The sequence below is a fragment of the Falco cherrug genome, chromosome 3 (assembly GCF_023634085.1).
Source record: "Falco cherrug isolate bFalChe1 chromosome 3, bFalChe1.pri, whole genome shotgun sequence".
In the NCBI taxonomy this organism is placed as follows: Eukaryota; Metazoa; Chordata; class Aves; order Falconiformes; family Falconidae; genus Falco; species Falco cherrug.
In genome coordinates this window covers 71,955,065-71,982,675 of record NC_073699.1, presented here as the reverse complement: position 1 = coordinate 71,982,675, position 27,611 = coordinate 71,955,065, and the positions used below count along the sequence as shown (strand labels likewise).

The window sequence follows — 27,611 nt, the reverse complement described above, 5'->3', positions numbered from 1 at the left end:
ACAGGCATCTTGAAAACTTATTTTAAAAGTGCACATTGTTCTTTATAATCCGCGGTAGTTTTAATACATTAAATCAAGATTTTTGAAATGGTTTGTAATGTAGTATAGCAACATCTGTTCTAGAATTATTTCTTTAAAATTCTGTTTTCCTTATCTTATTTCTATTTCCTTTAACACGAACCTCAAAATTAAGCAGCTTTAGCTACATTGTAGACATTTGTGTTCTAAGATAATTGAGGCATCAACAACTGGTTAGACTTGTATTTAAACAAACCTGTGTGCTGCAGTGCTGTTCTGCTTGTATTTGTAATATTGCAAAGACATTGGTCCTTGTCTTAATTTGTTGTGACGTATATGTTGTCTAGTCTTTGATTACATGATCTCATGTTATTTTCCCATCCTGTGTTCTGTATCGAGTGCATCGTGCTCATTAGAGGAGTGTTTACATAATGTTTTGCTTTGTCCCTGTTGTTTCAGTAAAAGACACCATGTCTTGTCTACTGTATTATGTCCCACTTGGAAAACAAAGTGATTCCCCCCACCCATGGAATTCTGTGTTGTGCTTAAGTATTTTCACAACTGTAGGATGTGAGGAGGGATACTTTTTCCAACCTACAGATGAGGAACTTAGACAAGGAAAAGGTGTAGACAGAAGTGCATAGAACTGACTTCGGGAATTCAGCATGAAACATTTGGGCACTGATTTTTCAGAATATTTAGCAATTTCTCTCTTGAAAGGAAAGGACTGACTTAGTTTCACTGTAAGTGCAAGTGGACCTGTGGAGGTTGGATGGGTCTGTGTGCTGCTCAGTAAGACACATGATGCTGTATCACTCCGCAGCTGTTACTGCCCTTTTATTTTAGTCTTTTACTCGCTGTTGAACTTTTGCGGGGCTAGTGATAACTAGCAGAAAGAAGGGTTGAGGGAAACCTCCGCTATGAATGTGCGGTTTTTTTCTATTCTAAAAGTAAATTAATACCTCATCTGATGATACTTGGGAGAAATGTTTCCACTGACTTCCTGTCCTCTTAGTTTTAAAAAGTATTTATCTAGCATTTCACAGAACCTCTGCAATACAAATAGGGGTGAATCCAGTATAATACTTAGGTATTATATTAAAACAGGTTTTAGAACCTGTTTCTTTACCTCAATTTGTGAGCTAATCCTTTCTTATACTATTTTTAACCATCTCATGCCTCATACACTGTGCACATTACAGATGATGCAATAAATAAGGCAGGAACCGGTCAGGCTGTGTTATTCTTCATTGCATAGTCCTGATCAATCCATTCATCCATGATTTGAACAAGGCATAGATTTTTTTAGAGAAAGCGTGGCATACAATATTACCATACTCTTAAGGCACATCCACAAAGAAGCCAAGCTGAAGACTGTAAGCAACTTTCTCTGTCACTTTCTAAACTGAATGCTAGCTTATTTTTAACCTTAATGCTCTTTTAACATTAAGCCTTTTTTAAAAAAGTAAACTGCAGCTGGATGTGGGGATCTCGGTTGTGTGCCCGTGTGTCGGTGTAGGTCTGCTTGTAGATGAGTCTTAAAACCATTTAATAGCTCTGTCAAGGGTTTGTGTCTTACACTGCTTCCATGTTCCCAGGGTGGAACAGCAGCTCTTCTCTCCGCTTCCTCTTACATCTAGTCAGTGGCACTTAGCCTGGCATGCTGGTAGGATGCTTAAAACATTTGTCCCGTTTTGTGTGTGTACGGATAGTCGAATGTGGGTAGAAAAAAAATCCTGCTGCAGTATTTGAAAGATTTCCAGATGTTTAGCAGTAAGTTTCAGAATCATTTTTTCTTGTCCAGGGATCTCCTGAACCTATTGCAGTTTGTGTGTTTGGCAGCCAGCAGTAAATCTGAGTTTTTGTTTAGTCTCTTCGGGGTTCATGTAAAATTATTGCATCCACTGGTCCCATTATGAAGAATTTGACACATCTGCTAACTGTTGCATGGAAAAATAGTTTTACATTTTATTATTTTAAACCAGATTCCGATAGCTTTGTCATGCAAGCCCCCTACTCCTTAAATTCAGATTTATCAAAGTTCTTCCCATAATTTCTGTCTTCCTGCCCAAGATTTTTTTTATTTTCACATTTTGATGATTCCTGTTGCAGCTTGTCATCTGATATATCTCTTCCAACCTCATGCTTTCCCACCGTTTTGGCCAGTGATTGCATCATAATTTGAATTTCTGTCTCCGTTAAGTCCTAAATTTTCCTGAGTCTCTCTTCATGTTCCCCAGTGCTTATTTTGGTGTAATGAGTGGCCTCACGTCTGACTCATGATCCCTCTGCATTGGATTCAGGCAGCTTCTTCCCCTATGCTGAGCAGGACGCAAGCTGCATTGTCTCTCCTGGTTTATAGATGTAATTCTGGTGTGAATATGCACCTTGTTTAGGGAAATAATCAGCAAGACGTGTTGCAACCTCAGTTGACTACGTGTGTGAATCTCTGTGATGCTCTAGTGAATTGGACTGAGACCTCCTTGCAAGGAGAGAAGAAATTCTCCCTTCTCCTGGGAGAAGGCTACTAGCCACGGCCAAGGGGTTTGTCTTTGGAGAGCTCAGTGGTGTCAGCCAAGTGTCAGCCTTACCAATGAGAGGGATGGAGAAACCACAGGCTGAGGATAGGAAGCAGCGAGCCAGGCCTCAGAGGAGGACTGAAGGCCTGGGAACTAGAAGGGACCATGCCAAAGCGCCAACACCTCAGGGTCACTACGTGGCCTCAAGTATGCCTGGAAATAAGGTTCTGTCATTAAGGATACAAAGTGAAGTAGGAGCTTTATTTAATAAAGCCTTTCTTTGTTCTCTCTTGCCTACCTGTGGGTTTTTTTCTTATTTTTTTCTCCTATAGCTGTCCTATGTGGTAGCCTGATTAAATCCTGAATTTTTTTCTTTATAGAAATTCTGGTGTTCGGGTGTTTTTTTCCCCTTTGTTTTTGAGTAGCACCAGCCCCGTGCATATTCTAGCGGTCGTTTTTGCGGACGCTGAATGGAAAATTGCATTCAGAAGCTCTGAAAACTTGCAAGATGCTAAGAGCAGAAAGTGCAGTCTGTTACAGCAAAGATCCATAGTCCACAGTGCAAGTGCCAAGAGCAGCATCGAAGTAAACGTATGCAAAATGTGTATTCAAAGTGATGTAGGGCTGAGCTTATAGCCTTTTGAGGAAAGCGTGCGTGAGATGTACTTGTTCCCAGCCCCTGGCTTTCTCCTGGTTCTGCAGTGATTCATGGGCAAGACACTACCCTTAGCTGGTCAGTGGTGTCTGTTTGCTCTGACTTTCCACAAGCACATACGGCTTCTAATTTGAGAAACAAAAGTAGGCTGGTGCTCTACTTCCTTCAGATCGCCCCTAAAAAGGGAAGCATCAGGCAGCTTTGATAACAGGTTTGCTCCTGCCTTTGCATACTGCTCTTTTTGTGTTCTAAATCTCTAAGCAAGTTTTAATTTAGTTCTGTGTTTAATAGCTTTAGCTACTCTAAAATAGACGCTGAGACTGCTTTTAAATTGGGATCTATCATTCATGTAAAGAGCTGTATTCAAAGTAGTTGATGTAATGAAAAATGCAGCCCAGCTTTGTAATATAATGACTTTTACCAAATAAAGGGAATAAAACTAATCTAATTTATTGTATGTTGGCTGTCGTCACTATATTAAAGGTTATACCGGTATTTATGAAAAGTTGTTATCTTGGTCATTTAATCAACTTAACAACCTAGGCCTGTGTAGGGGTACAAAGCTCAATATTACCTGCCTTGTAAAGAGCAAGTTCTGGTTTTGAAGCTATTTAAAGTGCTATTCTAACAGGAGCAGTTAGAAACAGGAATGCTAAAATTAACAATTTAATCATGCTAATTGACTGTACATTGTGCAGGTAGGTTGTGAATTTTTACTTGCATGGTTTTTAATAAACTATCTGCTATTGGTTTTGTGTAGATCATCCTTTGCAGGCTGGAAGTGCCAAGTGCAGGATAATTCAGTGAATGATGTGGACTATTTCAGCTTCTTGTTTTCAACCCTTATAGGTAATCCATGTGCATGTCATAATTCAGAATTAACAAGATGAAATCTGGTTTGATAGTCAATTACTGGATTTAATTTAGAATAAATGGTGTAGTAAGTACTTCCTGAAAGTAATTCTAATCTTGTTACATGTTTTTGATAGAAGGTACCCTTTTTTTTTTCCTCTTGATCTGGTTTTTGACACCCTGTTTTTATAACTTTGCCATTTGGGCTGGAATATTTGCATACTGTTTTCTTCATGCTAGCCACTTTCTTTGAAAAGTATGGGGAAAACCTAAATTCAGCATATGACATGAACAAGATTATTTTTTTTTCTAGATTTAAGTAAATGCCTTTTATTGGCTCATAACAATACAAATGAGTGCCTCTGGGATTTCCTGTGGACGTGCTTACACTATTAAAAACATTCCATCAAAATAAAATAAAGTATGTTGAAGTGAGCTGCCCAAGGTCAGCATGTGAGCAGAATTCCTTCTGCTACTATATTCTTACTCAGATACCTAAATAATTGTATTGTGTGGTGATGCAACTTTGGGAAATTACAGTGGTTAAAATGGCATAGTATTACGAAGAAATATCTTCTACTAAGTTGTGCTGTGGTAAAAAGAAAGTGTCCTTTCTTCATCATCTCAGTCTGCCATAATATTAAACTATCTTGTTTTCAAAAATTACCTCTTTTTGATGAAAAAGTGAAGAGAGCTGTACCGATAACCCAGAAAACAAAAGCAAAACCGAAGTGACTGTTTTGGTACAGTAGTCCCATTATACTAAACCAACTAATACTTGGCTAGAAATAATTAGCCAAAAGATTTTTTTTTTTATTATCATTATTATTTTTAAAACCCTGAGGTTATATTAGAAGGTTTCTGAGTTATTTTAAACACACAGTGAACTGTCTTGCATTATACCTGCTTTCTAGAAAAATTTTTTAAAGATACATATGTTGATAATGGCAGCATAACATTGGCCTTTTACTGTTTTTATACCACTTTATAACTTAAATGGGTATGCCCTTGATTTTTCAAATATTTTTGTTTTCTTTCAGAAGTCAGAATTTGTATTTTGATACACTTAATTTAAAATACCAAGCAAGAGCTTTTAACAAAAAAATGTTACGCAGACATAATCTAAAAGACAGTGTTTGTCAATAATGCTGTTGAAGTAGAACAGTGCTTGGCTTGTTTTGTGATGCTGTTGTACTGCTTCTTTTTCTCTAGGGTTTTCAAGAGAGGAGTTGACTAGTCTCCAGGGCATTAGAGGAAAACCACACATTAGCCAGACACAGCTTTCACCTGTCCGTCTTTACCTAACTGATCTGGACCAGTTTTTACACCACTGGGCTGTGACAGAGGTAATACATCAACACTAATTCTAAATGACAGCATACAAACTCCGAGTGCTTTCCATCCCTTTTCCGCAGATGCCTAAATCTTGTTGTGAGATGAGTTGAAAAAAGAATGAAAAATGTAATAGCTGTCAAACAGCCAATGTTTTTCTACAGTCATCAGATAATATTTTGAAGGAAGCTGTTTTAAAACTTGAATGTTCAGACATGTAGTATGCAAAACAATACTTGTGGAAAAAACGGGTAGAAGCCTTGGTGGAAAATTCTTACAGTAACAAGATTAAGACCAGCAATGTTTTTTAGCTTTCAAAAATAAATTAATTGTAGAAATACTAATTATGAAGCATTTTCTTTGAGAGTAAAATCCACTGTTACCTAAAAAACACTTGCATTGCATGAGATTTTAATTTGGAAGTAGTACTAAATTGGCATTGGTGAATATTTAGAATAACTTCTGATGCTTATTTAATCAAAATTTACTGTGATCAAACTTTGTTTGGTACTTTGTTTGTAATCAAACTTGACTGTGAACTCAGTTCCAGCTTGTAAGATCGTAAGAGCTGAAAACTTAATTTTATTGTTGGTTCTAAAGAGATCTGAGGCAACAGATTCTGTTCAGAACAGGTGCGTTAGTCTTCATTCTGGCTCAACTCATTTTATTGCTTAGCTCACCAGAAACCACTTTAAGGTGTGACATCACGTTTTAATGACATGCCAATTTGACAGTATTTATGAAATCTCTGTCATGAATACAGAAAGAAGAGTGTAACAGAAGTTTTAGTTGTATGATTTCTTCTGGGATTTCGTGGCGATCTTTTTGGTTCAAGAAAGCAGTACAGTAGATTTTTCTCTAATTCATGAAGTTCAAGTGATAATCTGTTGAAACTAATGATAGTCTGAGGCGTATATTGAACGTGTGCCATCACGTATTGAAAAGTATTTCAAGTACAAGTTGTTGTTTGGTGCCGTGACTAACACACATCTAAAGATGTCCTGCCTTCAGTCAGCTGGCCTGTGGAACAACTAAACTTTTTCCAATTTGTTTTTTTGCCTCTTCTGAGCAGTAATGAAGCATTTCTCACCAATATCTTTCTCACTTTCAATACATTCTCCAGTACGGAAAGACTAGAATGCTTTCTGTCCCTGTCCCTGTCCCTGTCCCGTACAGAACTCTTCCTCAGAATGCACCAGAGGGATTACTTGTTTCTCAAAGAGTTAGCGTAGTCCCATACAGCATCTGAAAGATTTATTTATACTTCATCTGTTTCTGAAAATGCTGTCTCTTGTGTCGTCTTCCTCTTTCTGCGTCTCTTCCACAAATCTGTCAAAGTTGCTTGAGGAACTACACAGTAGGACTGTTGTCACTTAGGGACAGTGAAGTTGTTTGATTTGACAATAGCTTGTTTGTGCCTTCGGTTCCTGGTTGCAAGTTTGATTTACTTCTACCAGTGTTTTCAGTATTTCGGTGCCATCAAGGAAAGTCAGTATTTTCAGAACCTCGAGACGTGCTTTTGTTAAAAATACTTTTTCTTGGGAAAGATACAAGGTGCGCTCTCAGGTTCTCAGAAGTGGATGGCAATCATGAAGCAAAGAGCTGGATATCCTTGGTTAGTAATGAAAGAAGATCTGGACATCCTGTGGAGCATTGCACTACTTCCTCAGTTATGTGGCAGTTCTGGAAACTAAGTTATGAAAGGAAGAATAGGAACAAAAATCCCACACATCAGAAATCGCCGTGAAGAGTGATGAACAAAGACGGTGGAGCCTGACTCTTTTCAGTAGTACACAGTGACAGGACAAGAGGGCACAAATTAAAACATGCGAAGTTCCATCTAAACAGAAGAGAACTTTTTCACAGTGAGGGTGGTTAAACACTGGAATGATTAGCCTAGAGACATTTTGGTTCCCATCTACTCAAAACCAGGCTGGTGCAGTGCTGGGCGACTTGCTGTGGCTGACCCTGCTTGAGCAGGAGTATGGGACTAGAGGAACTCGAGGGGATCCCTTCCAGCTTCAGTGATTCTGTGATTCTTTGAAAATGTCTCCTCTTAAAAAACCAGAACTTTTGTTTCACCATCAATAAATCTTGTTATTATTAATTTTTATTTTAGACCATAATGAGATTCCCAGTATCAGGATATTTTAGTTTATTTGGTGGGTGGTTACAGTTAATGTATGATCTGCAAGTCAGACTGTTCCTGTTAAATGCTTGCCAGAAGGACTAGTTGGTATTGCAGTGCTATTCGGGGTCTTCCCCTGAAAATTGCTATGGTGTTTTTTTTCCCATTAAATTTGTGGACAGAGAACTAGGGGCACCTCTTCAGTAGCTTGCTTTCTTATGTGAGGAAAATTAAGATATTCTTCCCTTTTGCCTCTGATCTGGTGGTAATGGTCTCTGGGGTGCACTGTGTTCCAAATCTCTTTTTTACAAAGAGAAGAGACCGCTATTAGGGCAACCACTTCCTTTTATGAATCACAGGATTCCGTTCATTTCTCGCTTGGCCGGTTTTGATCTCAGATGCAATTGTCGATACGGTAAGTCATATATAAACAAAACTATGTTGAAGTTATACTTTAAAAAAATCAGATGTTAGGCTTTTTAGATGACTGCTTGCTCTGTGTTTAAATATCTAATGCACTGCTGTGTTCAGTAAGTTTTAGAGGTTTTTTTTCCTCTTTTCCTTGTTGAGTAACAATTCTTCAACCTCAAACCTGTTGACCCATATTCTATTTCTTGTTCAATTTGTAAAGAAAACATGCTGGGGATTTTAGTCCATAAAAACTTTGGGCTTTGGAAACTGGACCATCATCAAATAACAAGAAGGAAAAACATTTACAAGAGAATCCTGGCTTGGTGGAAAAGCCTTTCAGTTCACAATTTGCCAAAAGTTGCAGAGGAACGCTTTTTGTGGAGCAAATAGTTTCCACCAAGTATTGAACAAACTACTTTCCTCTCAAAAGAAAATAAACCAAACGGCAGCAAAAACCCTCAAAACCCAGAGCTGCAGCCTCTGGGGAGAAGAAAACTCCCAGCAAATCATGAGGCTCTTCTAGGATGTCTTGAAAGACAGTGTGATATGATGGCTTTATGTGCATTGAGTTTGAGCCAGGCAGGTATGGAGACCACTTTCCTCCAAGCAGATGTAGTTTAAGGCGTGACACAATTTCAGAATCAAAATATTTTTAGCTGTGACAGAAAACTATTTTAATAAAGAAGTGCTACAGAAAATGGCTTGAATTGGTCATGCTTTTGTGGAACTGAGTAGAACGGCACAGTTTCTGAATGTTGAATCTTTCATGCTTTCCCTTGCTGGAAAAGGAAGTTTATGGTGGTGCTGAAATGTTAAGCAAAATACTTGTAGTAATTTAAAATACCTAGTAACTGAGAACAGCCCTCCGTTGGCTGCAGAGCAGGCAGCATTCACACCTCTACTTTATGTTAAGAATTGTTCATTTAAAGGCATTCTCATTGTGTAGTTGGAACTCAGGGTTTCCTTGTAACGGGAGAACGTTGTGGATGAAAATAAATAAGGAACTGATGGAAGTAGAATTTGACAGCCTGGTTTCCTATGAATGCATGAGACTAGTGATTAGATTCTTATTTTTCTTAGTCCACCCATCTTCCTCTTTCTTCCACCACTAGTTTTGTCTAAACCATCGGCTAGGTTTTGGTGCTCTGCTAAAAGTATAAAGTTGCAAATACTAGTTGCCCATAAGTTTTATGAAAATAAGCAGGTGGAAGAGAAAATGCTCTAGATTAGCACAAGGCAGTTTATAACTGAATCTGCATCCCGCTTGGCAGCAGCCAGCTAGCCAGCCTGCGCACGCATCACCCTGGACCAGGCTCAGCACGTGCTGTGGCTTGGCCCGTGGGGGTGTCGGGGGGTTGTGAGGCAGGAGCAGCTGGGGTTACAGTGCTGAAGAAATGGGAAGGCAGGGAAGGAGGGGTCCCAGGCACAAACCTGGAGGAGGCCATGGCTTGTTGGCTTCACTGCTTGCTGCTCGACTTTGTTTTCAAATCCAGGGGAAGGCAGTCCCAGCTTTGTCGCTAGCTAGCTGTACTGTGCAGCGAGTGCTGTGTATTTCTAATGGTAATGAACTGTAACAGGGAATTTATTGTGTGATGTCTGCAGGCCAGATATGTGGAGGAAGAAAAGGTGTCCTTCTGGAGAAAGAGCAAATTGTGTAAAGGAAAAGAGTAACTTGAGGCATTTTCAAATGGCAGTTTGGACTTTTGGAGTGTTAATATAACCAGTGCACTTGGCAGCACGTAGCTAACTGTAATTGGTGAAAAAGCCAAACAAATGCACTTCTGATAGGAATTAGTGGTTTTAAATGGTTTATAAAAAAAGCTGTTTTGAGATGGGTACTGTTTGTAACATTTTTTTTTTTTTTTTTTTTTTTTTTTGGTCGAGAGAGTGGTAATCGGTATAGTGGAAATCTGAAGCCATGTTGTTGTTTATAAGTTTTTAGGTAATGCTGATTTTCACTTAAGGAGCAATGCTTAAGACAAGTGTCCCTTTAAATACAATTTTGTGTAGCTGTAAAGGTTAATCTTCATATTTTGTCTAAAAGATATATTAAACACGGAGACCTTTGTTCCTTTTCTGGAGCAACTTCTGCTTAAAATGACTTCTACCTTATTAAAGCCAATTATTTAAAATCATGCCCTGTAGCCAAAATAGATGGGGCTCTAGGATAAATGTTGCAGCCTTAGGGAAGAGGCTTCACTCTTCACTCATTCTGACTGTGCCTATAGTGTTTGTCGGTAATACTGTTCACTCCCCTGTAATTGAATCGCTCTGCCAGTATTGAATGAAATGGTGCCAACAGAAATGAACAGCTTAATGAGGCAACCGTGTATACATGATAATTTCTGTAGTAATATTTGGTGTTTGTGACACTTGAATATTGTGGAGGAGGAAAGCAAAAGGTTCTGCTCGAAGTCGAGATTCTAGAGTTACACCGAGCACCTGGCTGGCTTGAAGAAATAAAATACTCACCGAAATGTTTAAAACATTTAAGAGCAATCTAGGGAAGGTCAGCTGATTTTAAAAGCAGTCTTGAAGTCAAAAACATTAGGATGCATGCAATGGGATATACTAATCTGTGTCGAAAACGGAGAAGTCTTACAAGTGAAATAGTTAGGAAGGCTGTATCAGCACTGACATGCTATGAAAAATTACAAGAAATCAATAAAGGTAACAAGTCAATGCATGTAAATGAAAAGTCCTGCAAGGATGTTTGTCCTGAGAAGTAAAAGGTGGTGTTGTAGCACTGCAGTTTAACTTCAAGCAGAGATTAACACTCAAAAAACCCACACTATTTTTAAAATATAGATTTTGAGTTGAGGTTCCTGTAAGATTTCAATTTGTCTTTATTGAGATTTTCAGTTTAGAGTTACATTGGACAGAAAAAGCAGCTGGGGGTAAAGCATCCGTTCTGAATGAGAAATACGCTATAATTTTTACCCTCTTTAAGGAGAATTTAAAAAATTCTGTGTAAGCCCATTAGTGTTTTGTAAAACTATGTTGTATCCAAGTTTAATGTTTAGAAATGAAAACAATGTTTTTTCTTGAAAAGTAATGCAAATTCCAAAGAAACAAAAGAGAGACCATAGAAATAAATGTAATGCTTCCTAAAATGAATAAAGCTCTTTTTCAAAGCCCTCTTCCATAATTTTCTTAAGACATAAAACTTTCAAAACCCCACAAACACAAAAAAAAAATCCCAAACCCACAGACAAACACAAAGCCAAAAAACCCCCAAACAACTAACACAAACCAAAAAAACCCTAATTTAACCAAAACACAAACTCCCAAAAAACTTTAACTTGATCTTCAGGCCAGTGCTCAATTCTACCTGCATCATGTAGTTCCAGTGTATCTTGCAACATCTTACAGCTGGGAGCTCATGTGTTACTGCGTGTAACTAATGTGAATTAACACCTGTACAGTTACTGTGTGTTACGCCATATATTCACACCCTGGCTTGTGAGACCTAAACTAAAGTTGCTCAAAAAACCCGGCTTGGTGTGGCAAGAGCTAGCTTCCCAAGTGTACGGTTTTCTGTGGTTTCAAGCCCTTTTGTTTGGGTACGGGGAAGGGGGGCAGGCAGGTGAATTTGGGGGCTTGCACATCAGATGTTCCTTTGACCATCCTGCAAGTGGTCTGACGAGGAGGCATCCGCGAGGAGGAGGAATCGGCCATGGTAACGTTTTGTAGCTGCAAGGATGAAACAAAAGCTCCTTGGGTAGCAAAGCTATTTTGTGATGTCCTTTCTTTGAATTTTGTTAGAAAGATGGCTCTGAGAAGAGAAACAGACATGTGCCATTTTCAGGTACGGCTTCATCTACTCCTGGATAGCATATTAGTTGTTGAGCCCACAACCTGGTTTTGCAGACAAAAGAGTAATGTTTTCAGGTATGCCTGTCGGTGAGAAAATAGGATTGTCTCTTGCCTGTAGTTCTCTGCCTCCTGGCATCAGTCTTGCTGGTTTCCAGATTTAAACACGTGATCAAATTGTTGGACAGGAGGTGAGCAGGGGTGATTGCCACTCATGTATTTGTGTCCCGTGGCAAACCAAGATACCTCCGCTTGGTTTAGTTGGCTTTTAAATGTAGGTTTAACGTTAGACTGTGTCCCTCAGCCAAGGAGTCTGCAGACAGGCAATCACCGTGGTTCAACAGATGCAAGATGAATGAATTTTTATGTTGTAGTTAGCCTGTTCCTGAGCCAGAAATTGGACATTAACTGTGTTTCATAATCCTTCTAAGTCTTTGGAAATACGTACTCTTATCAAGGTGTGGGACACAATGCATGTTCTTAAGCATTTGTAATTCTTAAATTTCTGTATTCCTGCACTGATAGCCTGAATGTAAAATTAACCACATAGTAGGTGTCCCCCCCCTCCTTGCCCACCAATGTAATGTTCTCCTTCAGGCTCCATTCTTGCTTTTTCTTTTTTTAACCTAGGGTTTTGTTTTGTTTTATTGTGATTGTGCGTGAGGTTTTTTGTGTTGTGGGTTTTTTTCTTTCTTTTCTGGAGTCACTGAATCAGGAATACCTTTCACATCCGCCCCTGTGAGCTTAACCAAGGCAGATGAACAAAGATCTCTTGTTGTACGCAGCTTTCTCAACAACTCAGGGCACTGTTAATATTGCCCTGTCAAATCAATTTATTTCAGAAAGAGAAGCAGCACCTGTCAAGGGAATACACTGTCTGATAAGCTAGGGTGCTTCAGGGGAAGCTGGCCAGGCTTCAGACGACAAGCTTCATTGCCTGCCCCATCACCTGAAAACTTCTCGTTTTCTGGGCTCTACAGTAACAGGTTACGCTGGATAGAGTCCTGCTCCAAACAGTCATTTCACAAGGGCTTGGGAATTGACTGCAGAGCAGCCTGTTACATTTTAGCTACCCATGTTTGAGGTGGATGTCAGTGTGAATCGAAAAATACATTTGAAAGTTCACATTAGGATATAGTGTCTGGTGTATGCCAACTTTCTTTTTAAATAAAACCACTTCTCTTGGAGTCTGAACTGTCTTTGGTCTGACTCCACAGAGTGGCTTGCTAAAATACTTGACCTGTTAGCTTTCCTGTTTGCTTGGTTCCTCTCTGTGCCTCACGCTTGTGTGTGTCTTCAGAGGCAGGTGAGTATTTTTCTTTGAAAAAAGAGTACTTTGCAACATTATTAAGCTTGAAATAATACGTAGATTTTCCCTGGAGAGTTACTGATAAAATACTTGCCTTGAGGCACGCTGAGTCTGGATTCTGTCACGTTAGGGAAGCGTTGTGTGATTTAGGAAGTGGGAACAGTTAAATAATGAACGAATTATAGCTCTCAGTTCACCTTTTGTGCGTGTTCCTGTTGCCGTGAGGGCTGAGATTGAGTCTTGGCTTCCTGGGGTCATCGCAGCTCTGCCTTCTGGAGTTGAGAGCATCCTAACAGATAAGCAACATAAACTGATGGATCCCTCTGGTTGTGTATTAGAGCTATGAAAAGCCTGTTTCAGATTGGATTAAGAGGCGGCAGCTAGGTTGGCTGTCAGCAGGGAGAGTCCTTTTAACTTACCCATTTGAAGACCGAAGTAAAATAACACTCTGGTGTTAGCCCAAAAAGTGCTTCTGGGCTGCCCCCTCCTCCGCTTCATTTTAGCTGGCTGCTGTTGGAAGTATGTCTTGAGTATGGCAGGCAAGGAGGCCCGTGTAGTAACAATTTCCTGAAGCGCTAGTAGGGAACCTGCTGTTGTTGTGTGGCTCGTGAGTGTGATGGAGAGCTGCACTCGCCTGATCAGTAGGGTTTGCTTTGAAAAACTGCCAGTGGATTATGGAGCCTGTAGTATTTGCTGCGTAATGCCAACAGATAATCCCCATATTTAAGAGAATGCTTTTCTTTGGTTTTATTTATTTAAGAAGTGGACATTCAAACAAAATTAAAAAGGAAGAAGAAAAAAACGCAACAACAGCAAACCCCCCCCCCCCCAAAACCAAATCTGTTATAAAATACTTGTCTCAAAGATAAAAAAACTCACTACGATCAGAAATGCTTGTTCTCCGTCCATTCGCTTCAGTAATACTCTGAAACAAAACCACTTTGGCTTCGGTCCAAAATCAACTTATGAATGTGCCAAAAACGTGATAAATGCTGATCAAATGTAAAATAATGAATCAGCTGTGACATTTTATTATGGAAATCAAACATCATGCAAACCCTTGCCTAAGGAAAACAAATTGTCAGGAAAAATACTAATTTTCATGTGATAATTAAGTTTTCTTTGCTTTTCATTTCCATGTCTAATAATGTTTCAGTTTCACTTTTTATAACAGGCATTTGTTATGAAAGCCATTTCAAGCAGGATTTAATTTATGGAATTGAAAAGGATTGCCACTCCCACTTAACCGCAGGAAGACAGAACTGCATATAGGGAATGGTTGTGCTATTTTGAGGATCAGAAGGATGTAAAAGGTTGAAAAACTAACTTGCCAATGCACTTCACTGCAACCCTTCTAAGCAAGTGTGCTGCCTTTCAGTGGCATGACGCCTATTTTCCTTGCCAGTTCTGGAAGAGTCTGAAGTGTTGGTGAATTGTACCTGTTAGGAAGTGCTCCTACAACTTGTCATCTTGGGGAGAACCTCAGTGGACTGGTCAATTCTAGTGATGTAGTCCTAAGAGTAAAATATTAGTAACGGTTTTATTAATAATGAAGCCTTAGTTTGCTGGGTGGACCTGGTGGATTTGCCTTCAGCGTCTTTAGTTTGTTGACCTCTCGTAGATATGTATTGAATTAAAAGGGATCTCTCTAGCATCTCGTGTCTGGTGTCACATGCTCCCAAGCATGTGGGGTGCGCCGTTTGTAAACTTCCTAAGCTCTGTCCTGTGAGCAACAAATGTCTCCTGCATTTTCCCCTTTCATGGTAATCCTTCCTAATATCAATCTCATCTGCATTCCCAGCCAGCTATGGTCATCATTATTTTTAGTGCTGTTTGTTTGTATTTGTTTTCCTGTGGTTTTCACCTCTTTGTTGTATTTGTAGGTGACGATTAAAACCCTTCTGGGGTATCGTTTTGCCAGCTTGGGCAGGTTAAGTTCTTTCCAATGCCACCTGTAAGACAGGGTATCTATTCTTTGCACAGTTTGCACAGTATCTATGCCCATTCAGTTTGAATTTACCTTTCTTGAAAATGAGTAACTCCTGTTTTGCACACTATGTCAGAAATAGTCTAAGTAGGGTCTTACGGAATAGCATTCAACAGACAGTCAGTACTCTGATTACTTCTATTGTGATTATCTTTATTTTTATATCTTAAAATGATATTTGCCTGTGCCATGGTTTTATCACAACCACCTTGTGGCCGGTAGTAATGCACAGAATTTTAATTTCCAACTGCTAAAACTCCTAACTGCGTGCAGAAGCGTTTTATTAGTCTCTAAGGGAATGACCCACCACTTTCATTTCACTTGAGGTTTTTCTGTATGTTATTCATCAAACCCATACGATCTTTTCTATAGGTTAGTGCAATCCTCCTGTCTTGGCAGGTTCCTCAACCTTGAGCTGTCAGCTGACAGATTTCATCAATGTAGCTTTACCTTTTGTGTAAGTGCTACTCATTAAAATACTAGGTCAGATTGGCGTCAGAGTTTGTCCTTGTCATGACAATCCCCAGTAGTAACTCTGTCTTGGCTTGACTTTATTCCTTGACACTGCTAATACGCAGACGTTTTGAGTGCGTTTCTTGGGAATATTCCAGAGTGCTTACTATTTTATCACTTTCAAATTGCAGTGTACAGAAGTACTACCATATCTAGGACGGAGCACACAGTTCCAACATTATTATTTCATTATTAAATAAGCACACAGTATCAAAAATAAGGGTATTCCAAGAGTGTCTGTAAAATTATCTTTTAAATAGTCCTGCTAGTCAAATGAAATACTTGCACAGTTACACCTGTAATACCGATTAACATGAGCAATGTCCTGACAGTATCACGTTCCATCAAGAGGATGTGCTAAGGCTCTTGTGAATTTGGCTGGCTTAAGCAGAGCTAAAAGCGCACGTGGCATGTCATTTCAAAAAAAGCTGAGCACACCTTTCCATCACCTCAAATGATACTGCTTGGCCGTTGCTGATTAAACCACCGCTGGCACCCACATTGCTTAGGATCGAGTTTTCATACCTCGGGTCCTTGAGCTAACTGTTCTTTTCCCAACCTTTCCTTTCTTTGGAGTCCCTCTCCAGCTGGAAATGTTGTGGGCTATTGACACAACACGGGTGATGTGTTCTGTTTTGTCATTATCTCGTTTGGGTGTCTTGACCTGCCCTGATTCAACTGAAGTCTCAAACCCGAGACACTATTACAGAGTTTAATCCCTCAAGTCAGATCACTCTGTGAAAGTTTTCTTTAGCCCTTTCTTCAGCCAGCAAGGTGTCTTACCGGAACGGCTTTTTGCTTAGCCAAGATATTTGTGAAACTGAGGGACTTCAGTTCTTCCCTCCCTCAAATGTCTGATCTTGCTGCTCTCTTTCTGGTTCCCTTAAGCACAGACAGAGTATTTAATTCCTCAGGTATTGGTACTTCCATCTTTGTTTTCTGGTTTCTTTTATCCTATCAAGGAGCCATATAGCATTTCATGGGGTTTTGCTGAACTCTTCCCCTCCCTTTTCTCACCCATATGGTTTTTTTTACTAAAAATTAAGAACCTGAGTCTTCAGTGTGGGGCGTTTTGTTGGGGAGTGGTGGTGGTGTTTGGTGGCTTTTTGGTTGGTTTGTTTTGGGGTTGTTGGTTTTTTTGTTTTGTTTTTTTTTTTTAACCTCTCTCCACTCTTTCCATTGTGTCTCTGGGCAGATAATACAGTTGGCTACTGCCTGATTATATAAGCACCAGGAAGTTTTGGGCAGCTCATAAAACAAGATTTCCCCTTGTAGTATTCCATTGTGTTTCATCTTTGAATATTATGTTTTTGGCAGGGTAGAGGAAAATAAGCTGGAAACAGATCTTTGCTACTTTCTTGTTATATTATTTTTCTGTCCTGTTTCACTGTGATACCTCTGTTTCAAGCTTGATAAAGTTATTTGTGAAGTTGTTTTCTGAAATTCTTCAGCTCTAAGAAAGGGCTTGTGGAGGCTCAGTGTGGTGCTGTAGCTGGATGGAATATTTTTAGCCTTCTACCTCGTATCACACAGGTAAAATAATAAAGCCACTACCCGGAAAACTAATGGTGTAGGCTGTCTTATCTTTAAAAGCTGAACAGTTTATGTTGACGGTGTTGCTCTTACACACCGTAAAGAATCAGTACTTTGAAATAAAGCTGCTATGTGTCCCCATATGTACTTTGAATTTAGGTTTGTCAACAAAGTCTGACCATACAGTGAATGATTGCTGGTTGCATTTGCAGTACTTAAATATAACTTTGTTTTATTAAAACAGATGATCTGTCACAGCTTGTCCACTATACCTTCACAGAGTCAGTGTTTCGACATTCTCCAGACTGGCATCTGTAAATATCTGGTAAGTACCATTTTTGTCTTCTAGGTTAACTTCTTGTGGTAAGATTTTTCTAACAGTCTCATTAACCCTCAAATACACTTATTCCATTATTTCATGTGTAATTTCAGCATTTGCAAAATTTTTCAACAAGATTAGCGGAGTTCTGAAAAATATCCAGTAACTGTTGGTATTTTTTGTTCCCATTTGTGAATAGTTCAGCTTGTTTTCAAGCCAGGACAGAGTAAATGAAGGGCTTCTTGGTTTGCTTTGCTTTGCTTTGCGAAAGAGCAGCTCGCACCTTCAGATGAGTTTTACAGTCTGTTGTCTCTTTCCAATCCTGAACACTCCCCGAGCTGAGGATGAGGATGACAAAGCAGAGCTGGGCAACAGAATTTTAAGGGATTTGCAGTTGCCTGTGATGCTGCCTGCCAAGAGGGAGGATCTGTCTGTCCTCCTGTCGAGATGGTTCTGCAATCTAACGGGTGTCTGCAGTTCTCTGTATGGAGCCCTACTGAAAAATGACTAGACCAAAGCTTCCGTGGGGAGCGGCTTACCTGTAACTGTTGTCTGGGGTTTTGGGGGTGGGTGTTGACTTAAATCGCAACTTTTAGATCAGCCTATGCATTCTGCTACACCGTCCCTTTGAGAGCAAACGGTTAAGTGGATTTTGATTAGACTGCTGCCCATGATCTCCAGCTGGATGCTGACACCTGACAGGGAAGAAAGGCACTGTGTAGGCAGTGTCCTATATGGGAACTTGCTTGAGCAGACTCATCTATGGGATCTGTGTAAATTGAAATGTCTGCCTTCACATCATCTTCCAGACTGGCCGCCTGGCACGTTTCATCAGCAGCATTGGCTCATTTGGTCTTCAGGATGCTTCTTTATATGCAGACATCTGTCTGGTTCACAGTCGTTATTTCCTGTCTGTGGTTGGTCAGGAACTTCATTATTAGTTTTCATTATTAAGTGCCTCAATGTTCTGTAGTATTCAGCAGCATCTTGGTGATGCTGCAGTCCATATTCTGTCACATGAGAATGCCATCCTCCTCCTCCTCCTCCTCCTCTCTCTGCAATTGGCTGGTGCAGGCAGGGTCAGCGTGGGACAGTGATCTGCACTCGTGGTCTTGAAATACACCTGATGTCTTAAATTGGAAGTATTTAGAAGTTTGAACCCATCATTGTTCTGTATCTTTTACCTCTCATGAGTAATGATACCAATGATACATTCCACGTTTCTGTAGCTTGTACTTTATTGATCCTTTTCTAAACATTTCTAAAAGAAACATTTGACCTTGTTAAGTGAACCAACTGCCTCTGTCAGCTTAAAACAACGTACTAGCAGGTGAGTAAATTGGGCTACTCTAAAACTCCTTAAATTAGTTTTTTTAATAAGATGAATGGTGCCACATTAGCAATGCATGAAATTTTTTTATGACTTCACAGGACAAAAATCTAGGGTAGTTACTTGATAGCGCTTCAAAATTTAAGCTGCTTTTGAATTCACTGCCTCTACCCAAAAGAATAATTTTTTTCTGAATTATTTATCATGCCTATAAAATCCGTACTCAAGATGACGTTCGTTGTTAACAACAGAAAAGTATCTATCACCCCAGCAGGTGCCCACCATATATTTCATCAGCTTTAATTTAGGTCGGCTTATAATGCTCTCATTCCTGTTGGATTTCTGAGATTCACCCTGATGATGATCCAATCAGTTTCCTTTTACCTCAGTCACTGCTCACTCCCGTTTCAAGACACAGAAGGGCTGTTCTGTCCCAAAAACCTTTGTTAGTGCCTGTACCATCTTTCAGAGCAAGGCTCGATTAAAGCAGCGGTGGTGTTTTAAAATACATTTGAGATGTTTATTTAGAGGGGATGGAATGAAGATGCCAGTTTAACCTTCGGTTGGTATGGGTGGCGATTGCTTAGGCAAAGAGGGATTTCAGAAACACAGGAATGTCTGTCATGGTATGAAAGAGATTCATTCAGCTCTAGGCAGGCTTGCGTACCGGCAAAAAACCCTTGTGTATGAAGTGGTGAACTTGGGGGTTTTTTGTTTTAATACAGGTTGGATTGGTTGTAATACCTGATAGCACAGCTGGATCTGTTCTATGTGCCATAAATAAGCTCCTGGATCAAGCTTGCATCCTAAGTGAAAACCTGCACAAGTTCTTAGCCTCTTGTTGTTACAGTCTTCTCTACTTCCTGCTAACTTTAGACAAAGAGGATGCAGAACATGTACAGAAAAGGTAATGCTGCTTTTCTTACTATGTTAATTGTCTCTGCCTTTATACCCATAAGTATTTAGAGATGTAAACTGGAGGGATAGACCCCACCCCCAATTTGTTTTGCTGTCTTTTACTTCAAAACACTATTGGGGTTTAAGAAAACCAGCCGCAAAGTTAGCTAGAATTATTTAAAACAATAACTGAAGAAGGTTTAACCTGGAATTGTTCTAGTTAGACATCAGAACCATCCTGACTTAAGGAAGGTATATACATGTGCACCTTAATCTTTAGCTTTAGCCTTTGGTTTCATTAGATATATATTGAAAAGCAACATGCACAGGATTTGTATGTGTATGCTTATACTCTTAACTGACTTGGCATTTCAGCTTTAACAAAACTTCTCAGGCACCATCTCACAGACTGCAAAAACCTCTGACTTAAAAAACCCCCAAAAGGCTACAAATACCAGACTTAAAGAAATTTATTTGCCTGTATAACAGAAATGTCTTTAAATGGTTTAAACTTCAGTTTTTCCCTCTGCTCCATACACAGGGAAGTTGCTCAAAGCTTACTTACAATTTAAGATGTGTTTTTAAAGCTGGAGTCATCCTTCGCTTATTTGTATTTAATGGCTTGCATATCACAAAAAAGCCGATTCCATTGTTTGATTTCTTTTGAGTCTTAAATAGAGATTCAGTTGTACCTGAACGAGTGGAAACTAAAACCTCTCCCCAGCTGCATAAAGCAGAAATTACACTGTGTAAGAGCTTCAGCAACGTTTGTAGCTCCAGGACCTGAATTTTTTTTCCAGTGCTGTACAGAATTTTAGAGTATTTCCAAGTTTAGCATATTCTGGTACAAATTTTCTGCTTTGGCACCAGTTGTGGTGAAGGCAGTTGGCATGACTGAGTCCAGAGAGGCACATTTTCCTTTTAGATCTAGCTGTGAGCCTAGATCACAGAAGCGTATTTGTAGTAAGTGTCCTCGATAGTTTCAGGTTTTGTTCTCTTTTCCTCTCAGGGATATGCTGTGGGGATCGTGTATTTCTGCATTAGCACTCCTGCCACGATTACTGAGACTGATGCTGCAGAGTCTGCAAGTGAGCAGGATCTGTCAGGAAGAACTGCCTGTTGTTGCTCAGTTGCTTCGCTTACTAATGCAGCATGGTCAGCTCAGGAGCCATATGATCACAAATGAATTTCTGGTGCAACAGATTATCAAGGACATCATGGTATGAAACCTGTTGTTGTTTCCCAGAGTACAAGGATAAATACCTCACCTTTATATTTAAAAAATTACTGCCAAGCGCAGATGTTTAGCAAACCATGAGTTATGATTGTCTTTTATTTGTCTGGGGAGTCTGGGCTGTGTAGAAGGCTGCTGCTTGTCTGAACTCCTGTGGTCACTGCACAGATGAGCCAGTTTTGAAGCTCAGCTTGCACCTGATCCAGGGCCCTGGTCCACAGCTGGCTTCCTGAAACGAAAAGAAGAAACTAGTCTTTTCTGTTGATTGGAGCAGGGGTATATAGGTGTACAAAGATGTTATTGAACTGGACAAACTCAAATTTGTGCGGTGCAAAACCCAGCATTTCTACTCACGCATCTGTGTTCCAGTGGTTTTGAGACTCTGACAGTTGCTTCTCTCCCCAGAAAAAACATATCTGAAACTGCCATCACACAGAGCTCTTAGTAGTTTTGAGCACAGAGCTTGTATGTCCCACAGGTTTGATTAAGCCACATGTATCCATTAGTATCTTTTAAAAGGTCTGTTACCAGAAACACAACCTCAGTGGTGGCAAAAGCAGATATAAGAGGGTATCGCTCATTTGCATTTTAATTGACTATAAATTGCAGAGCTGGCAAGTAAGCCAAGCACTATAATTAAGAGTAAGGAAATCACATCTGGTGTAATTCGCACACTTCATGATGTAACACCCACTTAGCGTACCAAGTAGTAACACTTTGTTATTTTGGCTTTAACAGACATACCGTGTTGAAATGTATAAATCGGAATAATGTCACCGTGTGCAGGTGACCGAGGCTGTCCTGTACCTTTAACAGCGCACCTGATGAACTGTAAAAACAAAGCGAAGCTTAGCAACTTGCTGTTGGTGAAATTCTTTCTTTTTTTTTCCCCCCTTCTTTCTAGACACTGAAGAGCGGTGAAGTTCAAGAGCAGTGGCTGACAGACCTCCATTACTGTTTCAACATCTACCTTGCCTCTCATCCCCAGGGACCTGGCCCTATAAACGCGGTATATTAAAGAGGTCGAACTGCATTTATTGTAAAGCATTTACTTCTATTTAGTTTTGAATGGAAGAGGTTGGAACAAAGCTTGTCAATTTTTTTAAGTGAAACAGAATAAAAATTTTACAAAGAATTGCATATCTCTATTGCCTTTCCTTTCGAGCAAGTAGACGTTGCTGGCCCTTGTTTTAGTAGAAGTGGTGACCACAGTCAGGGGTGTTAAAGAAAATCCACCTCCTTGAAGCTTAAGTGCTCGCAGAGAAACAGACTTACATTTACTCCGATCATCTCAAACCATCATATTAAAAAAATTAACTTACATAATAACAACTAGAAGAAAAAGCAGAAAACCATATCCTTTAAAACTGGAGTAACGGGTTTTATTTTCACTGAGTTCATATTTTTAAATACTTTGTGCGAGGTAAATACTGTACGCTGGCAGGTCCAAAGCTATTACTGTAAGAACAAGTCCCATCTTGTCTTGCTTTCTGTAGAAACTTTCTGTGCGTGTATAAAAATAGTTGCCAATAGGGAAAAAATTGGTGATAAAGGGTAGAAAACACACCCACCCCACCAGTTTATTTACTGAGTAGTTTTTGTCAGCATCTCTACTTTTCCTTCTAAATCCAGAGATATCTTAGAAACGATTATTTCTTTAGTACAGAAGCGGAGCATGAAGGCTGTTTTTCCATTCCTGTTTAGATATTGAAATACATTTAGTAAATTTGAGGTGAAATTGAAGCGCAGTCTTTCAGAACTGGTCCGTCTTTAGTACAGTTTCCCTCTCCTTTGAAACCGCATTTGATGAACACATTCAAAATCCTGACTTTTGACAACAGACCACTTTGGGAGCCCCCCAACTCTATTGTCAGGCTGGGCTTAGTGCTTTGTTTTTCTGTTTCCAAATACAATTTAGATTTTATCCTGTCAGTAAATAAATTAACAGTTGCATTTAAAAACTAATTTGTCCACAAAATACAATGAGTCCAACTCCTCGGAAGTCTGCTTGGCATGTAATGCTGAGATAATACTAAAGTGAAAATGTGTTCAAATTCAGTATGTTGTAGATGACTTGTACGTTGTGAAAGATAATAGCTGTACCGGAGTGTGCTTTTTAAATTCCAAACATTCAGTTTTGCTTAGTGCTTGAGTCTTGTATTTTTTGACTTTGCGGCAGTGGTTGGTCTCAAGTTGTATGAAAATTGCTTTGATTTTCCCATGTTCTCCAGCAAATTGACACACTGTAAATTGTTTACTGTAAAAGAACACAAAATGGTTTTGATGAGTAACTTTAGTTTAATCTGCACTGCATTCTAGATTTCATAAACGCTGACTCTGCCAGGAAAAGAACGTGCCTTTATCCTGACATCTCACTGCTGATTATCTGTTAGATAGAGCTCTGTTTCTGCGGCAGCCGGCGCGGCTTATGCAGAATGCTACTGTCGGTGTTTAACACAGCCTGCAATAACGGAGCTTAACTTGACATTGACCCTCATAAACGAACGAAGGCTTCCAGGCTGACGGCTCCGCCACCAACACAGTGCTCGTGGCTGAGTCTGCTGAAAAACAGCAAGAGATTTTGTTGAGCAGTGTTTAGCAACGCTGGATACTGGGTCTTTTCTAGAAGGTAGGGGAAACTAGTGTAGGGCTACAGCAAGTACTCTCTGAATTATTAGAAAGCAAAAATGAACGTCAGCTGAGACCATTCTCTTCAGTTCTGAGCCTGGCTGAGCATCTGGACTCCTTCAATGTGTTTACTGTAGTGTGCTACAAATAGTACGTGTGTTTTCTTTTCCCAGTTTTGTAGAGGTTGGATGCAAACATCTCAGTGCTTTACCCCATTCTAGCCAGGGTCAGCCCAAGTGCAAATCGGAACATTTCATTGAGAGTGAACCCAGCAACATCTTAAGAACGTCTTTCTAATGCCAAGAATTGCAAAACCTCCTCCTTTACAACACTGCACTTCAGTGTTCAGAGTGAAACAAAAAAAGGGGCTTATCTGTCTGGCCTGCTGCAGAGAGCCTCTTTAAATGCCATTTACTGAACTGACAAAAGGCATCTATTTAATAAAACCGAACAACTTTCAGGTTCCAAAGCGCTTTAATTGTAACGATGATAAAGGCCCTAATTGCCAGAATATTTCGAAGCGCCTACGCCGTGTCTGCATATCCCGTTGCATGCTCCTTTTCCACCTGTCACCCTCTGCCTCCCCTTACTTGTACATCTCCTTTGAATCCCTTCTGCATGTCCCTACTCCAAAGTGTTTGGTCTGCTTCCACCAGTAAGTTAACCGAGTTTGCTGTCAGGCCCTGTTAGAGATTGTCACTGCATGCTTTTCCCACTAGCTATAGGAACGTTAAAACTAGAGCTGATAGTCAGTCTTCACCTTCCCAGATGTACCTCCTACAAGAGAAGCAGCAAACTGAGCAGTCCATTCTGACCTGCTCCAGGCACCTACGTCAGAAACAGAGTATCTGGCATTAGCCACTGACAGCTCTGAACTTTTCCAACAAACGTAATGTTGTCATGCACAAAGGCAGGCAGATGAAAAACATGTTATTGTCTTTTAAGTAAGGGCTAAAGTTCCCCGAGCTCCTATTAGGTGAATAAAAGTAGGCAGTGTTCTAAAGGAACTGGGCAGAGTTCCTATCGCTATCCTATTCGTCACCAGGTTATGAAAGCAAAGGACACTCGAACCTCAAAAGAAAGCCTTTTTATTTCAGAAGACAGGGAGATCTGTTGTCCTGAACAGTTAAACGAGAAGAAGCTAAAGCTCTTTTAAAAAGTAGACTCATATCTGCATGAAGAGGTGGCAATCAAACACCTGTCTAGTCCTGCCTCTTCATTAAAACAGTTTCCAAACAGTGGAAGAAAAAAGCCTCTGTCTCTTTGTGAGGCAGAAACTTGCCTACAATTCTAAGGAAACCCAAGGGTAGGTACTCTCGGATCGCTTTCTGACTTCAGAGTTTCGTTAAAACTAGTTGCATAAATGTATTTTACTTCCCTTTGCAAAGTTTACCTGCAAGTAAAATTTACCTTTACCCGAACAACTGTCTCCTCGAAGCACTCGCTTTGTTGCTGTCTAGCCGTGGCCTGCCTCTGAACTACGTGTGATACAACCACAAAGACTAAGTGTCCAACGAGGCACTGAATCTTCCCATGGCCAAGTGCAAACACGACCATAGCTCCCACCCTGAGCAAGTGCACTGTACACTTGAAAAATATTGAAAATACCATTTTGTAAAGAAGTAGTACGGAAGACAACCATGCGCTCCAGCTTCATTTTTAAGCTAGCTGTCAGTTAATGCCACATGCACAAAAGTTCCAGCCTTCAAAGACCTTGACAATACTTTTACAATCTGTTCTTCCACGCCGTTCTGTTACGCAGCGCAGCCCCATCTGTCTGCCTGCACAGCCTGTCGTTCCTGACTGTGCCGGTCCTACTGCCCCAATACCGGTCCCATACCTAAAATTTCAGTTACAAACAGAACCAAGGCTTCCCTAAGGAAGACCTGGTAATCGCTACATGGCTTCTGCGTTAAGCAGAAAATAAAGGCATGATTCTGTTAGTGCCTTAAAAGCTTACAGCAAGTAAAATTCAATGAAATAACTGAGGCTCTCTGCGCAGCACAGGACCCCCATTTTAGAAGAAAGGGCAGAGATCAGATGAGTAACTTTGGTGTTTCAAGTTTTCATCTGTGCAGTAAACCATGCATTTCTAACAAGCAGCTGTGTAAATTCTTGGCACATGTAGCAATCTGCTCTCTTCTTCTTCTTCTATAGGACTAGTAAATACCTGTGCTGCTGAACCAAAGTATGAGCATCCATAAGGGAATTTTAACCACCGGTGAAATGTTACCTATCCGGCTTATCGCTGCACAAGTCCGTTATATTGAGGCCTTTCCTAGTAACAGCCCAATGAAAATAGGTCTTCATAGAAATGACTCAACATAAGGATAAAAGTGTGGTGCTCAAGTAAGTCTGAAAGTAGTGAAAGAGTGTGCAGTCACAACAGTGTGGCAGTAGTTATGTTTTGATAGGAGATCCCAGTTCTTGAGCAGTTTTTTTTCTTTTCTAAGATGAAACCAATCTCGTATGTATATAAACATTAAAGTATTCTTACAAGTCCTACCTGAGACCAGCTGCACGTCAGAAAGTTTCAGCTTAGAAGGAGGTCTTGTTGGTTGACAGACTTTGCCTTCCTGAGAACGTCCTTTAACAAACAATACAAACAGCTCTGGTTTTATTCCCATAGAGATATGGTGATGTATAGCTATAAACTATTTAAGTAGGCTACAGCATTATTTTATCCTAAAAATTATTCTCATTTATGATAAGGAAACTCAAGTGACGTTATATATGACATAAAATTGTGACAACCACAACTGAACTTTAACTAAAGTTAAAACACATTTTGCAGTTGCTATAAAAAGGAAGGAAAATTAAATTATTAGTTTTATTTATTTGTTTATTTTCTCCTTGTGTGGCTATTTTGTGGCTATTTTGTGGCTATCTGAACTACAGAGCCATGACGGAAGTGACTTACCACCTGGTAAAGTACATACAGTTAGCACATCCTTACTCCATCAGTGATCCACACTGTAAAGGAACTCGAGGTTTACAGGCAATGCTTTTCCTCTACCTTTTCTTCAAGATGCATTCCTTTGCACCGTGCACATTCAGGCGTAGTGCAAAGCAGTGCAGCATTACCACAAAAGATGATCTTGCTCTTCCAATAAAGACCAGCTAATAACAAGGAAGTTATTAACATGGAACAAGACCATATTCTTCAAACTGAAATACTTAAAAAGATACAAACCCAAAGTTTTAAACAATGCTTAAAAAAATTAAACCGTGACCCAGATAGCCACTGTGCATGGATACAGCTAGCTATCCCCAGTTTAGCTGCTCTGTTCTCTTTCCGCATTGATACATGTGAGCAGCTCTGGCAACAGAATTATTTGGTTGCTCAAGACCCAGTGCTGGAAAAACGCTAGGTGGTGATTCAAACGGCTTTAGCAGCAGACATTTTAAATCACAGATGTCTGAAGGTTTTTTTCAATCTGAAACAGAAATGCAATTACCCAAACCACCTGAGATTCAGACTAATTTTTTATACATAGTTGAAATCCCTAACAATTAGGTAAGAAGTGTATAGAAGAATATGCTCTGTTATAAAAATGCAAGTGCAGCTATTTAAAATAAAGCATAGTGAAGACAAAATTACCATATATCTGCTTAAGGATGGACTGCTTGCTGGTTTTTATGGCTGAGCTGCTTTTGTTTATAGATTTCAGATTTTTACATGAAGGAACTGACTTCAGAGGGCTATGGTTCAGCTGTTTCTTCCAAGCAACCTGAATGAAGAAGGCAGTTGTCTCTTGTCTCCATTTGTCTTCATCTTCTTTGCACTGCCGCTTGGCACTAAGAAGCTGAAACAACTCCTGTCTTAGCTGGTAACTGGAGAGCAGGAAAGAGAAGAGCACTTGTTTTAGGTGACCTGTTTTAACTTCAGTGCTTTCCACGCATCAGTTCACATGGTGGATTACATGAGTAACTGGGAAAACAGAACTCCCACTGATGTGCTAAGTCATTTGGATGAGAAATGTTTGCTCGAAAGAAAAAGTAGAAGCTGGGTTCAATTCTGGATGCATCCATTATTTTCACACATTCTGGCATTACAGTTATCAAAAGTTAGTACTGCAACATCAGCTTATCAGCTGCTTTATAACATATAGAAAATCTAGAGAAGACAAACC

The 27,611-nt window shown here is 39.8% G+C and overlaps 2 protein-coding genes across 11 annotated transcripts in view; one reads left to right on the top strand and one right to left on the bottom strand.

The window, feature by feature from the left end:
- The window catches only part of TEX10 (testis expressed 10), a 59,576-nt gene extending 37,591 nt beyond the window's left edge, over window positions 1–21,985 (top strand). For all 3 annotated transcript variants that reach the window (XM_055703785.1, XM_055703786.1, XM_027797915.2), the window contains 6 exons: window positions 3,953–4,041; window positions 5,257–5,390; window positions 17,315–17,395; window positions 19,445–19,626; window positions 20,626–20,836; window positions 21,755–21,985. In XM_055703785.1, the coding sequence (XP_055559760.1) occupies window positions 3,953–4,041; window positions 5,257–5,390; window positions 17,315–17,395; window positions 19,445–19,626; window positions 20,626–20,836; window positions 21,755–21,868 (811 nt within the window). In that variant the 3' untranslated portion in view covers window positions 21,869–21,985. The remainder of the gene's footprint in view (window positions 1–3,952; window positions 4,042–5,256; window positions 5,391–17,314; window positions 17,396–19,444; window positions 19,627–20,625; window positions 20,837–21,754) is intronic.
- Window positions 21,986–22,210: 225 nt separating this feature from the next.
- Window positions 22,211–27,611, bottom strand: part of INVS (inversin) — a 98,641-nt gene continuing 93,240 nt past the window's right edge. For 6 of the 8 annotated variants that reach the window (XM_055703782.1, XM_005431975.4, XM_027797893.2 and 3 more), the window contains 3 exons: window positions 27,080–27,312; window positions 25,985–26,065; window positions 22,211–23,107 (listed from right to left, as the gene is read on the bottom strand). In XM_055703782.1, the coding sequence (XP_055559757.1) occupies window positions 22,992–23,107; window positions 25,985–26,065; window positions 27,080–27,312 (430 nt within the window). In that variant the 3' untranslated portion in view covers window positions 22,211–22,991. Of the gene's footprint in view, window positions 23,412–25,984; window positions 26,066–27,079; window positions 27,313–27,611 lie in introns of all 8 variants that reach the window. The other 2 variants (XM_055703783.1, XM_055703784.1) reach the window with 2 other exon arrangements.